This window comes from Macrobrachium rosenbergii, chromosome 3 (assembly GCF_040412425.1).
Source record: "Macrobrachium rosenbergii isolate ZJJX-2024 chromosome 3, ASM4041242v1, whole genome shotgun sequence".
NCBI classification, from domain to species: Eukaryota; Metazoa; Arthropoda; class Malacostraca; order Decapoda; family Palaemonidae; genus Macrobrachium; species Macrobrachium rosenbergii.
In genome coordinates this window covers 24,613,698-24,630,577 of record NC_089743.1, presented here as the reverse complement: position 1 = coordinate 24,630,577, position 16,880 = coordinate 24,613,698, and the positions used below count along the sequence as shown (strand labels likewise).

Sequence of the window (16,880 nt, the reverse complement as noted above, 5' to 3'; positions counted from 1 at the left end):
TCGTCCAACCGCCGTCATTGTTCTGCGACGTGTTTCTAGATTTCCAACATCATTTCCTCTCCAAGTCATTCTTCTTAACATGGACTCGCCGAAAGGTTTTATCTATTTTTTTTTCTAAATTGCAATTTTTAATTTCTTCTGAATTTTCCTTGCATCATACCAGCTCCTTTCGATCTCTCCCCCTCTCTCCTCCTGTTAACTATCTACGTCTGCTACTTTTGACTTTTCTCTGGTATCGAGGCGAAACTAATGAAAGGCAATCACGCCATAATATTTATAGTAATTTCGGTCAAAGCTGATAATCAGCCCACAAACCCGCGATAATTGTTGACGAAAGCAAAGGCCGCAAGGTCACTAAGGCTCTTCAGAAGCCACAGAGAAACCACTGACATTTTGTTTATCTTTCAGACTCTTTTTTTTCGTTTGTCTTCAGATTCTCTGAATACAAAAGTCCCGTCAACTTTTCCTAGAGTGGGATGCACAGTGAAACCCGTTTTGAGGGAGGGAGAGATAGAGACCAGGTCAACTAAAGTACTGCGTCTTTGCCTGCCATGATCAACCCTTCATCGTCAACATTTCCCACCTTTTCATAACGGAGGAAAACAAGCTGCAGGTTTCGAGCGTTAGAGCCAGGCGTCACTGAACTATTGATGGGTGCTCATCCAAAGTTCATGACAGTGGGAGATATCCTTTACGGAAAACGTACGTCCAATGTTTTGCTGGCAATGAAGACTTACTCAATAGTACTTTTAATATGATACGAACTCCGATTTATTTACTTTAGATTTCGCGTTAGTTGGGATTCTTGTTTTCAGTAATCCGTTGAACCGCCATTTAAACTAATTCCAAAAGAGAAGTTAGGTATCTTTTTTTTCCTTCAGTATCACACACACACATAACACACACACACACATATATATATATATATATATATATATATATATATATATATATATATATATATATATATATATATATATATATATATATATATATATATATATATATATATATATCACAATTATATCAATATACTGTACATTGCAATATATGTACATTGCTTGCATTTCTTTTGGTTTGTACTGTGGTCGAGAGATACTTACACGTTCACTGAAAATGTTGCGTCCTTATGAGACAACAGATTTATATATTTTATCTCTTTCCCTCTCCCCTTCCCCTTCACGCAGACGCGCTCACATTCACACACACACACGTGCGCGCGCAATATTGTTGCTATTTTGTATCGAGCTTTATTCTCGAAATGTTGCCTCTCATCTCAGTTGTCTCCGATTAATCTCTGCGAAGGCCGCGAGATGGGAAATCGAATGGTTCTCAGTAAGGAGAGTTCTGGGAAGCAGGAGAAAGACGGGGAAAGGGCAAAAGTGGCGATTAACCCCCAAAGAAACCTCTCGGTCCCTCATTTAAGAGCACTAGCGGATCCAGAAAAATTTCATAGGGGGCGGGCACTAATTTTCATATTATACTGTACATACATACATAGACACACACACACACACACATACATATATATATATATATATATATATATATATATATATATATATATATATATATATATACTGTATATATATATTTATATTTACAAAATCATGACAAAATAATAATACTGAAGGTTTAGATAATAACATAAATGAGAAATATAAAAATGGGAAAAAATAAAAAATCTATTATAGAAATTTTATATATATATATATATATATATATATATATATATATATATATATATATATATATATATATATATATATATATATATATAATATTATTTCTATAATAGATTTTATTTTTCCCATTTTTATATTTCTCATGTATGTTATTATACTGTAAATCTTCAGTATTATTATTTTGTCATTATTTTTCATGGGGGAGGGCCACTTGACCAGGTGGCCCCCCCTCTGGTTCCGCTAGTGTTTAAGAGGGAAGAACATCGGTAACGCATCATTGCCATGACAAATCTTACAGTCTTTTAAGAGTTTTGGTTTTGATTTTCACATTTTATGTCGTTTAGTCTTCTTGCTCAACCGTGATTTGGTCCTCGTAAATCCAAGACCGCGGAGACACAGTTCGTTGTGTTCCGGAGGGATCTAAGGTTCGGTGCGATAAAACTTTGCGCAGAGACCTGAGAAGATAACATCAATAAACATCCATTTTATATCGTGGTTTCAGGTAAGGTGACTGTTATGGATGAAACCCTTCAGTCTTCTTATTTACTAAATATGCTTTACGTGTCATTCTTGACGCATTTAAAGTACTTCAGATTTTGCGGTTATGCAAATGGAGATAATGTTACTTACCAAGTAACTGTGTGATACCGATGGTGCTGTTGAGAGATCCCTCTCTATAATCTCTACAGCCAATAATATTACCTTCGGGATCTGACTGATGGGAGGAGTTAGTCTTTAAACATGAACTCTCTCTCTCTCTCTCTCTCTTTCACCAGGTAATTTGAGCGAAGGTTGCATCATTTATATGATCGGCAACTAGGCCATGTAAGTATTATATGCTTACAATGCGTGGTTTCCCCAAACCCGATAACTATTTGTAATCGTTAGTTTAGCTGCGAAAGGTTCAAGGGTTTTGCGTTTATTACTTTCCACTGAAACTACAAAATTGTGGCAGACAAGAGCGACAGTCGGTAATTAGCGCTCAGAATCAAGAGGCTTCAGTCACAGGACTTGCAACTTTTCCAGCAAAATATTGAAGTGTACGTTGGCTTTAATTTAGGCGCTGAAACCAAAACAGTAGGTTAGCGGAGAGGCTGCAGTCATTGCTCCGTAAAAAGCGCACGGAATCAACTTCTCAAGTCACCAAGATACCTATGCGTGTACGTCAAGCAAGTCATATTCCGTGGTGTACTGTAGACTGCCGAGCGTGAAGCTTGATCGCCATGTTTATGATAGAAGTGTTTCAAAAGTAGACACCAGTTTATGAATGAATCAGTGAGTTAGTGCTTATGAATAAGAACGGGCTTAAATATATGGAAACTATCAAGTGTCCTCCCAACCTGTGTATCAGTTTAGGGGATTTGAAGTCCTATTTAGCTGTGAACCACCCTATTCATCATAAGCAGATCTGTTATTCGTTGAATGGTAAAATTAAATATTTATTTTTGTGATACTTAACAAGATCATTGTTTGGGAATTTCAGTGTTGTCTGTCATTTTCAGAACTAACTGAAATTTCCAGACATGTTTTTTATTCATAAATTTTGCTCTAGAATGTCTAGACACTATAAATTTTCAATCCTTTATAGTGCACCTTTCACATTTTTGTGGTTTAATTTTATGTACCAAGTTCAGAGTGGAAATGATAAACATTATGGCGATACTTGTGTCCATATAGACTCTTCTTAAGTAGTCGCAGATGATAATTGCTGGAACTATTCACAAGATAATTACAGGTATTAGCATATGCTGTAATTACCGGTACGCATTCTTGGAAATCTGTCTTCAGAAAGTGTCGGGAACAATTTCAAAGAACAATTAAAAGCAGCCGAGAAGTGTGAATTGCAGAACAATTGAACAGACTGCAAACATCCTGGGCTCCTGATGGCTACAGACGTTTTTAGTGTTCAAATACTAGTTAAGAAAGAAGCACATTACATTTGTTAGCTAACTAACATACACATACGTGTATATGTATGTATGTTTATGTATGTATGTATGTATGTATGTATGTATGTATGTATGTATGTATATTATATATATATATATATATATATATATATATATATAAATATATAGATAGATAGATAAATAGACAGAGAGATTACACATACACACACACACACACACACACACACACACACACACACACATATATATATATATATATATATATATATATATATATATATATATATATATATATATGGTGCTTGTTTCAGTACATAAAGTGAAATAGCAATAAAAAACGCATCAGGTACTACAGAGAATAAATCTGCAATTTTTGCCCTTGAGCCGTGCTCCCAGAATGGTAAGGTTTCTACAGAACGATAATTGTCCGACGTCACGCACTGTATCCCACATTCATGGACAGGCTTCCTGTAACCGCACCCGAGGTCCTAATGCTATAACGAAGGAAGTTGTCCCCTGCCCTTCCCCCCCACCTCCCTTACACTCCCCACTCCCCCCTTCGTCGAACCCTCTCTTCTCTTCCTTTTGCTCCTTTACAACTTCACGATCAATTTCATGTCTCTGTCTGCATGCAAATAAGCATTGTGATTTAACAGACCTTTGAAAATCAGCATGTACCTGTATTCACCTGTAATTTCCCTTCCGGATTCGTGTAATGACGTCATGCCTCCATTTTTTTATATTCATTGCGCAATATCCAAGGAAAGATGTGTACGAGAGGTAGAGAGACAGAACGCATTCCCTTACTGTTCGTGCATCATGTGACTGTTATTTGGGTTTTCCCGAAAATACTCTTTCACTTTCTTAATATGTCTTATCAGTCTGTCAGTAACAAATTATCAAACGCTCTGAGACCTCGGTAACCGTAAGCTGAAACAATTGTGACTAATAAGATTGTGAATCTTTGTCACTTAACTTTTTAAACGACACGGGTTGCATATCACCTGTCCTGATGACAGGCATCAGTTGCGTTTAGATTTTGTGTATACACGTAGTGATATCTACTGCATACGTCAATATATATACTAAACACAAAAATCTTATTTTCAAGGTCTTCATTATGTCTTGGGGGTTTTCTGTAAACTGTGGCCGTAGAGGGAAATTAGTTCTCGCCGAGACATTTGTCTGTTTACGTAATCCTTCTTTTGTTGCCTAGCTCAACCGTGGAAGGAACACAACAGAGCCATTTACCCGGTTGAATGAAAACGACTGACTTCGACTACCGTAAGTAAGCTTCACGAGAATGGTCATCATCGTTGCCCTATTGCGAGATAGGGATGCCAGTGAGGAAAAATTAAGCCCAGTAAACAGAAAATAGTAAGGCTTACTCACTAGCTTACTTAGTGAATAGCAGAGGCCTTTCTGCTGCTCAAATCTGAGTAAACGTAATGGTATGGTGACGTTCTTCATGGATATCCACAGAAAAAAAGGTCTATGTCCATCTCTCTTGGAAAATTTCAGCAGTTGCGAGTCCACACTCCGATTATTCACTTGTAATACAAATACCATTAATTTTAATAATAATAAAAGTAGCGACAGTAATAGCAGTAGTGATAACGATAACTACGTTAGTAACAGTGCCGACAGATGCACTTATTAAATTATCTTCAAAGTAAGGAACCATCAGCGGCCTTGTAACTGTTAAAAAAAAAAATGTGATGTAAAACATATGGGCCTAAGGATAACCTTGTCCTAGTTAAAAGTTCTCAGGCAATGAAACATTGTCGGGTAATGACGGTTGACTGAGGAATATCTAATTAATCATTGATGGGCGCTAAGAATTTTCAAGCGGATTTTTATGATTTTAACCAACAGCTAGTCGGTGTACAGTTTTGTCATTCTGACAGTGAAGTGACCAGCTACAGATATACCTGAAGTAAAACGAGTTTATATATATATATATATATATATATATATATATATATATATATATATATATATATATATATATATATTCGTATATATGTATGTATATATAAGATTTGAGCTATAAAAATTCTTAATTTCTTGATCATGACTAGTCCTCCCGAGGAGCTGGTTGAATTTCCATCAATATAATTTTTATATATATGTACTGTCAAGCATGTCAACAGACTCTCTTTCATTATTTGAATTAATTATCATTTGCCTCTCCCTCACGTAACTTGAGGCTGCTAAATGGAGCAGTGTCCATAGGTGTCATATATTTGATCCAGGACGATGTGTATTAATATAGTCGGTGTTACCTGATCTAACGTCGAAATATTGACTTTAGTGCTCAACACTACTATTGTAGACCGCTGATTGGCTCATTTCCATCGTATTCGAATATATTCAAAAAGACTTTGAATTCCTGCCAAAGCACGTATTTATACAAAAGGCAAGGGATTACTCATAAAAACTAATGCAAAAATAACCTTAGTAATATATAAGCCCTTTAGAGTTACACAGACAAAGTGGAGTTACTGTGACATGAAAACTAAGTACCAGCAAAACGTACTGGTAAACGTATACGAACATATACAAACAAACTGAGAAGTGAAAAGGCGGTGGGCCGAGGAAATTCTAACTTACCACTTACCAAGTAACCAGTTTTGTGTGTGACAGTAGGATTGAGAGCTTCAGCAGCTCAGCTGAAGGTGGATTGACATCGCTTTTATCCCAATGAGGCAAACTACGCTCTCATCTAATGTAAGATTTCTTTTTTTATATATACATAGGCAGCATATATTACGTAGCAATAATGAAGTGGGTTAGGCCAATGGCGCACTGGGCGGAGAGGGTAATGCAACAACAACAATTTAAAATTACGGCGGGAGAGCAATAGAGAACTCGCTTGTTACAAATTCGGGCTGTATTTTATGGAAACCATGTGTTTAAAAAGAAAAATGATGATGCATTAGTGGGTATTCTTTACAAAGGTGATGTTTGACCTTACTAAAATAATACAAAACCCCTTAATATGTACAGCAACAAAGGTGTTTAAAAAGAAACATGATGATGCGGACCTTTTTTTAGTGTATTTGGCCCCAATGAGAAACAAAGGCTACGACCTGTTAGCCTAATCAAACAACATTCAAAATGCACGGTCTCATTTATATTAGTTTCCCCATTGATAGTAAAAGGACCATGTCATTTCTAACGAATTTTGAAATACGTTTCCCTCACGTTCAGAAATTTTGACAACAAACTCGGTAAACCGTTTACCCATCATCGGGCTCTTGACTTCGAGGATAACTATTTTTTTGACGTTGATACTTATGAGTAGGCAAAGCTGGTGTGAGGTAAAATCAGCCCGGGCTGACGTAGTACAAGAATGCGTTCCCCCTTGTCTCTTATTAAAGGCAGAAAAGCATACCATTATTGAAAATGTATGTGTTAATCCAAATAAAGGAAATACAGATTTAACCTCATACCATTTAACAAGAATGAAGGCTAGTTAGAAATAGAAAAACTGAGCCTAACCGGAAATCTTATAAAATACGTTATTTATTAAATATGAAAACAACCGTAATGTCCTCAGTCAATAGTCCCATTTTGTAATGTTCTTAAGACAGTGGGATCAACGTCGGATTCTCTCTCTCTCTCTCTGCATCTGTTTGTTATTCTCTCCCGTGTGCTACCCCTAGACTCACTCTTCTCCCAAACCCGTGTCAACTGGCGAGGGTATCCCACAATGCTGCCATTACCGCCTGTCAATGAGTGATAATTTTTTTCAGGGCAAGGTAAGCTGAAACATAATATGTGAAGGCTGATATTTGAGCGTAGGAGAGAGAGAAAAAAATGATGACTAAAACGAAAATTAAACATGTGTTGGAAAACCCTTGGCAACTAGATCGTACCGACACTTGCCCAACACTTCTGGGTTTTTCCTAGTAAACTTCTGTGGGACGCTTATCCAATGTCCTCCAAATCAGGAAATCCTTGACTTTCATATCGTGGGATGTTATGTCCTGTGGTCCTCCTGCCTCTGGGATGGCATGAGGGGGATTGAAGTAAACAAGGAGGAGAGTGAATACTGCTTTATCATGGAGACTTTCTCCTCATGAGGTTGAATGGAAATCAGGGGAAAAGTGTTCACCGTTTGAATGTGGTAGTGATGCATTTTGAGACCAGAATCAGGCTTAGCAATTTAAGGGTCAAGAACAAACTACTAGTCCTGAAAAAAAAAAAAAAACTAGGAACAGATTCCCAAGAAACCCACTCACTGTCTGATTGATCTGAAATTTAGTAATGGATTCCCCGTAATAAGTTTACAAAGCATCTAAATAAGTCCGTACCCTCTGCCGAAGTCTAGCACCTCAGCCAAGTAAAATTCAGGTGGAATTCAAGTTTTGATCAGTAGCTGGTTTAGACCTCTTAATTCCAGAGGAACTAAATACTACCTCAAAGACGAAGTTTTAAGCTAGAACCTTGAAAGCGCTAATCGTGTGTGTGTGTGGGAAGGGGGCGAGCTTCCAGTTCCAGCTTTCGACTACATTCAAAAGTTATGGGAATGTGGGGCGTAACATTCGGACTACATGGGCAATTACTGGTAGCTAAAAAAAAGATTGTCAATGTCCTAATGTCTGTTACCCGGAGAGATTAATGTGCAACGTTCTTAAAGAACATAGGTGTAATCCGTGCACAAATAAAAGGTAGTAATTGAATTCCTCCACAAAGAACGCCAAGGAGGCCATGGCATACATCGTGTTAAGGTAAAATGGCTTTGTTTCTTGTTAATATGGCTCGAGACCTTTTTAGAGAGAATTCTACGGCTTGCACCTTGTTACAAGTTGACCAACCACCACAATGTAGGCAGGATGCATAGGATTCCGAGATGTATATAGCATGACCAAGGTTTCGCCATTTTCAACAGTTTTCTCCTCCCCAGGTACTGGCAACGCAGGATACTCCCCTCCCGATGGCTGGAAGCGGGGTGTTGAGGAGGGGAGGGGATAGCGACCACGTAACCTTCAAGGTGACGATTGACACTCACTTACGTCGCCCCATGAACACATTGTAAGGAATAGACGTTATTTTTACCATGGTTTGTTTGGGCATGGTGAAGTTACGAAGACAAAAAATGTAAAATTTAGGAATGAACCTTTTTCATATGATAGTTAATCAGCAACGATTTAGACTTTTACTTAGATATAGCTCATTCGGTTTTTACTTTATTGTTTGATTGTTCTGTACAGTGTTGTTGTTGTTGGAAAGTTATATTTTGAACTCACATTCAAGGACTTAGGTCAGTTTCCATATCCTGCCGGTCTGCTGGAAGGCAAGAGGGACGCATTGTACGAACGCATACAGCTGTATTGTTCATGCCATTGAGAGAGCAGCCGGGTTTCTCGTTCATTCAGAAAATGGACCTTATGTAAAGTATATAAATTAAATATCCCAGTGTGCTGAGAAGTACAACTTCGGGGGAAGAAGTACTTTATTTTTTTGGGAATATTTTGACAAGAAAGATGAAGTTTTACGAGATGGGAATGTTATTGGTGCTGAACATGTGGACGGTGTAAGTTGCTTGTCTGAACTCTACCATTTGTTCGCTGAGTGCGCCAAACCAGGCAAACCCGTCTTTCGAATACCCAACAGATCTCTTTAATGAGAAACCACCTAGTTTATTTCGCTTTACTATGAACTTTGGATGCATTCTTATGTGCAATAAGCGTACACCCAAGGTTAAATACAATTTTAATAATCTTGCAAAATACGTCACAAACCAAAACTAAATCAAAATAAGTACACAGGCGGTTAACTTTAACTACAGTTAAATGAAGAAAAGATAATAAAAAACCATTCTTTTCTTTCACACGTGACATTGACCCCTTACTGTGACACGAACTTCCTCTTGTAACATGTAGACAGTCGTGCAATTCTCAGCCCTCTTCCCGATTGGAGCGATAAGAAAAGTTGCCAGTTGTAGTTTTTTCCGAAGTTTTGAATTAGTTCACAAGTTTTCTTGCCTTTAAAATGTGAAAATGTTATGACTGGAGCGTCTGAGTTAGATAACCAGAATTAAAGAGACGTTCTAGTTAATTTAATGCTCATAGACTGGAAATTACTGAAATGATAAATAAATTTAAGAGTTTTTCTACAAGGTCCGCTGGTTCCAATGCACTTGGCGGTTTGTGTTCCGAGTATTGAGTTGAAACAAAAATTTGTTAAAAGTGTTGGTCGTAGTTTTAAAAAGGTACACGGGAGGATAATGTTTATAATAAGGCATCATCTGATATTAGTAACAACGATTGCGTGATTTTACATAAGTTCATTTGTTAAAGCATGTTTTGACATTATAGCTAAAGTAATGTAATGCGTATTTATTAATGGCCTGAATAATAAATTATGCTATTCGACAATATTGGAGATAGTGACCGAATGAATATTACCTAGGTATCCATTGTTAATACTATACAGATGTGCGTGAACTGACAAAAATGCTATTGAAATTTAAACACGATGACAGATACAATTTTACACTGAATTTCAAGGAAGGCTATTTCACGAAGAGTGAGCTGATATAGGATACTGCTCTGACATTAAGTATCCTATATCAGCTCACTCTTCGTGAAATAGCCTTCCTTGAAATTCAGTGTAAAATTGTTTCTATCATCGTGTTTAAATTTCAATAGCATTTTTGTTAGTTCACTCACATCTGTATAGTATTAACAATGCGATACCTAGGTAATATTCATTCGGTCACTGCTCTAACATTAAGTAGCTCTTCGTTGGGTGAGTCGGTACAGCTATGGACTGGCACTCGCTGGGCCGGAGTTCGATTCCCCGGCCGGCTGATGAAGAGTTAGAGTAATTTATTTCTGGTGAAAGAAATTCATTTCGCGCTATAATGTGGTTCGGATTCCACAATAAGCTGTAGGTCCCGTTGCTAAGTAACCAGTTGGTTCTTAGCCACGTAAAATAAGTCTAATCCTTCGGGCCAGCCCTAGGAGAGCTGTTAATCAGCTCAGTGGTCTGGTAAAACTAAGGTGTACTTTTTTTCCAGCATTAAGTCAATTGATAAAAACTGCTATTTGAATATCACTTATTTTGGTCACATATGTGATAACGGAAGCTATCTAAGCGTGCAGATTGACAAAGCAAGCTGTCTGAAATGAGTCAGTGAAAACAAAAAAAACTATTAATATATAACATGAATCAGTTGATAAGGAAAGTTCCGTGAATCTGAGTGAGTCGGTAAAGAATGTATTTTATAAAATATACATATAAAATATACATAAAATTTAAATACATGAGAATTGATGAAATATGCTTTTTCATGAATAATGAATTGAGAAAGTTTGCTGCTCATGATAATCTAGCTTTGGTTATTAGTTTTCCTCTGCGTGTAAAAGGTCATCAGAATAAAAAAAATTACTTGTTTTACAATGATATCAGAACATTTTCCCTCCATCAAAATTCATTACTCAGAGTATGATTTTCTACTTATTAGTTCATTCTTAAAACAACTAAATATCAACAGATTATTCCAAGTTTAAAATTGTAAAAACTCTTGCTTATAATTCTTAATATTGATCATAGTAAATTGGGTCTTTCCTTTAATATCTCTCTCTCTCTCTCTCTCTCTCTCTCTCTCTCTCTCTCTCTCTCTCTCTCTCTCTCTCTCTCTCTCGTGTCCGCTTAGTAATTTCTGAACATAAAAATAATCCTTTGTAAGTACTTAGGGAAAAACACATAGCTTCTTTTTCCTTATTGCAGGACACTTTTTTTTTTATACATACTAAACAAAATTTGTTGGGAGGGCTTGATCAATGATGATTAATAATTCATTAACCGTAATAAATAACGCTGTACAGCCGTGAGGAGCTACTGTATATTTCCGTTCAAAAATTAAAACGAGGTCGACACAAAAACACCAACAACGTAACAAGACATCTGTCGTTGATTTGGAGGGGCTTTTCAAGAAACCTGCCAGCACCACCTCAATTAAGAGATTGTTCCCACAATTTGTGAATGGCGATGACGCTGCACCCCATCGAATCGAGACCAGGGGGGAGGGGATAGGGAGCGGTTGAGGCATGAATAGAAAGGGAAAAGGAGAGGCGTAGGTTTCATTGCAGTGTCAAGTAGGAGATAGAGAGAGAGAAAATTCTTCCCTTCATGTAACTTTACTTTTCAAGGCAATGTTTAAACGATACTCCAAAGCAGCGCGTTGAGTGTTCATGACCTTTGCGGGATATTCATGGACTAGTTACGTCGATATAATCTTTCCTGTTTGCTTCTCTTTGTCCCTGTACACCACCTCAAGATCTGGGTGGAACCTGAATCCTGGTAATGGCCTTCCTCCATGTATTTTTTTTTTTTTTCAGAATCTATTAATGCTCCGTTTCCTGTTCATTATACCAAAACGAACACTTTTGCGGTGTGTGTTTGTATTTACATACGCGCATTTTTATGTATTTAGAGAGCCACTATTTGTTTCTGTGTATCCGTAAGAATAAAGCATTGACCGCCACTGACTCACGCAACCAAGAATAAAAGCCACGGAGAACCTTGTTCATAGCGTAACCAGAAAACACTAAAAACAAGGATTATGAGACTGAAAGAAAATGGTCACAAGTGAAGAAAGGCAACTGAGGAACGCTCCCATTAGAAACAACACAAGAAGTATATTGCGCAGATGGTAGGTGAGCGAACAAAAGATGAGCGCTCTCTCTCTCAAGTAGAGCAAAATAACGTACACTGTCCATGTTGCTACAATATTAGATAGCACTCCATCAAGGTCTTGTAACGAATTGGAGAGAGAGGGTGAGGGGGAATGGCCTTCAGTTCTGAATAGTAACCTGTCAGTTAAAGAGAGAGAGAGAGAGAGACATTTCACAGTACACGAGATTATCAATCGTTACAGAGCCTTATTCTCGGTGGCCGTTGCCCGAGGGAGAACTGTGGCGTAAACTAGGAAAACGAGATAGAGGAAGGTATTGGATTCCGACCAAATAACGTTGCCAGTTGTGAGGCTGCTGCCGGTACTATCACAGCTAGAAGTACCGATACTATCATCGGTACCAGTACAGCCACTGGTCCTAGTAATTGTAGGGTTGCCCGGCCATGCCATTTCAGAACTGTTGTTGGCTTTCCTTTTATGGTTGAGGTGTCAGTTTCGGGAGTCGCAAAACTTTCTTAGAATTTAGGAATACTTTTCATGACTATATTCCACTGGTATATAATTACGAGCGTAATGCGTCGTTTTCCGAAATGAATGCTAGGAATAAAACAAATCAGAATGAAACTGAAACCCGTTATAAGCCTATTGAGACGATCAGAAACAGATTACCTGATCGTAACGAATATTAATTGGCTGTCAAGGAATGACTTGCAAAGTGCTGGGTCCCGAACGCAGTTTAAATGCCGGGTGCGAAATTCTTGTTGCAAAATCAAGATCGAATTGCATTTTAACCCTATCGGTCTCAAACGCTTTTTGCTATTTTTATTCCAGATGTGAACGACCTCAATATATGACTCATCGATTTTACCAGGTTGGTCAATCCATAAATCTAGAAACCGTTAGGTTAGAGAGACCCTCTCTATTCTTCGTTGGATACCACAAACGTCACTTTCTATCGCGGTACAACAGCGAATCGGTCCTTTATTTTCTTTTATGGCTTTAATTGCCATCTAGTTTCGTATGTGAAGAGCAATTCCAGCAAGCATTTAAAGCATAACATTGGAAGCACATGATAAAGTAATGTATAACGATGATACGAGCCAAAATCTTATGATCCACGGTCAATCCTGTTACAAAGCCGCTTCCATGATGCGAACGTGAGCAAAGCCAGCGACAAACATGGCCAGATGTGAGCAGGACCCACTTAGAGCTCTAAGTGGGTCCTGGATGTGAGACGCCCGGCATGCAGATGAGGCTGGCGGAGATTTAAACTCTTCAGTAATGACCCGTCATTTAGCCGCAGTGACGTGATGTGTTTAGCAGTTTATTTTGGTTTTTATGAGCGAATCCAAACTAAAACGTCACTCTAAGGCTACAGTATTTCAAATGAGATGTAATGCAAATCCTCGTTTACCCCGTAAGAATGACGTTTATTAGAATGCAGGTTTATTTATGGTTTATATTATTTTTTACCCCATTGCCTTTGAAATGGTTCTTGCCTGCACGAAAGGTGCCAATTTACCATTTATGTAGTAAATGATGTTTCCTTGCTTTTTTATAGCTATTTTAGTTAAAGTGCTTAACGCTATGCATAGCTTTATATTAATTCTACTCATTTATTGTACTTTATCTTTTGGGAAGTTTGCCCTGTTACCTAATCAGTGAAGGCTAACGATTAGCAGATTTTAACAAAGAGAGAGAGAGAGAGAGATGGTGGTTGAAAAAAAAAAAGACCCGACGAATTATAAGAAAATCATCTAGACATATTTTCCTGGATGGCATTTTGCTCAGACCTGCTGTGGAAAGAGGCTTATTCATGCTACCCATATTTCGCTCTCCTTAGCAGAGATGTAGGGAAGTCAGCAATTATGAAGTCATAGTTCAGATATATTTATACATACACATACGCACGCGCGCACACACACAAATATATATATACTATATATATATATATATATATATATATATATATATATATATATATATATATATATGTGTGTGTGTGTGTGTGTGTCTCAGATTTAATCAAAATGTGCTCCACATTTACTGTGAGATGATATTGTCGATTAATCATGTAATTACCTATTAGGCCTTATATCGGTTAAATTTATATGCGTTTAGGTTTATTTCGGTCATTTCAAGTTTACTTCTCTGTAGGAGAGACTGAAGGATTAGCCTGTCATTTTGCTCAGACCTGCTGTATATATTCTTTGCATATATATTGTAGGCTCATTTTCTTGTCTCCGTGTATACATACATACATATACGTATGTATGTTACTCACATATATACACCTTCATATGTGTTGGCGTGTATAAACAAACGAAGATGATACTATTATCGGTGGTTTTTTCCTCAAGAAACACCGTAAAGTTATTAACTTGATATGAGAAAATTTTACACAATTTGGTGGCCTTTTTAAGTGGCTAGAAAAATAAAAAAGGTATTATTCAAACCAAGATTACTCTCACTGAGCTGTTAATTGCAGATTCCAAGAGTAAGCAAATGCATTTCATTCTTCAACAGTTACCAGAAGCTGAAGCTAATTACTATTACCATATTCACAAATTCCTTCTCACAGACAATACCTGTAACTGATAATCATGAAACCTCAACATTCCATTCGTAACAAAAGGCGAGACTGCGCAAGTATAAGTTTTGCTTTAATTGCAGTAGATCCGTGCTGTTTACTCCTTTTCCTTGGGCCATATTACACGACAATGTATTATTAGAGACCATTACAGTAATTTGTTGCATCAACCTACTTTTCCAAAGCGTTTCCCAAGATACAAAGAGACCGGAATGTCTCGCATGGCCGCCGTTTGAGCTCTTCCATTACTTTCGGCAAAGTAGTGTAAAGACGCAGTACGGGCAGTATTTTGCCCAAATGCCACCATTCAGGCTAAAAAGGTAAATTCATTCATGACATGAAAGGGCTGGCAAACGCCAGAACCATCTGTCGGTTTCTGCCAGAACTAACGAGGTTATAGGTTCTGGAGAGGGGCCATCTATGGCCCTCTGCTAGAACTAATTTATGATCCTTTGTCTGTAGTTTTCATCAAACTCAGTCTTTGAAACTGTCATACCCTAGGCTTCTTAATTCTTCTGTGGGTCAACATAAAAGGAATTGTACTTGCACTGCTATTTGTTATGGACATGGTCATTATCATAATTATTTCTGTTTACATTGTCATAATCATATTTGTCTTGCCCGAGATCAAGTATCAGCGATAGTGTATTCATTTAAATTTTGTTGTACAGTCATCTTGCATCTTTCACTTGAATTTTAGCATTACAATTACATCCTACAGTTTCCTTGACCATCCATGCCTTGCAGTTTTAAGGCCTGTCCACACTAGGAAACATTGTTTGGAAACAAAGTTTGCAAACTGTTTGCAAGCAGTTTGAAATTGTTTGGAAATTGTTTGGAAACAAAGTTTGCAAACAATTTGGAAACTGTTTGGAAACAGTTTAGAAACACTTTTTACTGTATGTTTGTTTCCCATCCAGAATGGAAAACATTTAGTGTTTCTGTGTATATGTATATATACACATGTATAATGTACGTATATATATATATATATATATATATATATATATATATATATATATATATATATATATATATGTATGTATGTATGTATGTAAGTATATGTATATATGTATGTGTATATTATTACACATATACACTTAAACATTCATACTTATACATATGTATATGTACATATACATACACGCCAGAAACAAGTCAGCATGACACGCTCCTTTTCCTAAAAACTTCCTCACCCATCTCTTTTTCTTTCTCTTTCTCTTATCCCTCCTTGAGTGCATTAAAACTGCCAGGTAAAATCAGAGGCTACTGCACCAGCAGGCATCCTGACGACAACTGAGGTCAGGACAGGAAACATTATTTGCAAACAGTTTCCAAGCTGTTTGGAAACGGTTTCCAAACTGTTTACAAACAGTTTCCAAACTGTTTACAAACAGTTTCCAAACTGTTTACAAACAGTTTCCAGAACTGTTTACAAACAGTTTCCAAGAAACTGTTTTCAAACAGTTTCCAAACTTTGTTTCTAACAATGTTTCCTAGTGTGGACAGGCCTTAGAGAGAGAGAGAGAGAATTTCTTGGTGCTTCTTTGTATTCTTAACCATACTGGTTTCGTAACTGTCTCGCGTCTTTATATTTACAACAAGGTTAAGTCATTGGACAATACACAACTTTTTTTTTTTTTCATCAGGAAATGCTTTTAAAAGCAACACTGCAATTGCCTTTCAGGCAACCTCCAGTGTCATGCCATCCTTCCTTTAAAGCCCTTTCAGACCTTCAGTAATTACCTGGAAAGCTTCCCAAGGCATGTTTATGCAATTTGCGAGTGGTGTTCCTGGAAATACTGTGGATCCGGTTTTTAGTGGAATGATTTCATTATCGTTACTTTAGTTTTAGCGGAAATACGATTCATGAGTGTTAGTCTTTCCTAAGGTTTCGTCGAAAGTTTTTTTTTTATTTATAACAACCTTGGCTTTTTTCATGGATTTTCCTAGTTGATATTTTTATTCAAAATTTCGTCACATTATGATAGGCCCTTGATTATTTCTTTCATGTTGACACTTTATTATGAAGTAAATCGTATCAA

At 37.2% G+C, this 16,880-nt stretch overlaps 2 protein-coding genes across 2 annotated transcripts in view; one reads left to right on the top strand and one right to left on the bottom strand.

The window, feature by feature from the left end:
• Positions 1-16,880, bottom strand: part of LOC136853301 (sodium- and chloride-dependent glycine transporter 1-like) — a 62,253-nt gene that overhangs the window by 16,042 nt on the left and 29,331 nt on the right. The window lies entirely within an intron of this gene.
• The window catches only part of LOC136853369 (uncharacterized), a 162,020-nt gene continuing 151,323 nt past the window's right edge, over positions 6,184-16,880 (top strand). Inside the window, exons 1-2 of the mRNA XM_067128784.1 lie at positions 6,184-6,325; positions 8,508-8,635. Of these exons, the coding sequence (XP_066984885.1) occupies positions 6,299-6,325; positions 8,508-8,635 (155 nt within the window). The 5' untranslated portion in view covers positions 6,184-6,298. The remainder of the gene's footprint in view (positions 6,326-8,507; positions 8,636-16,880) is intronic.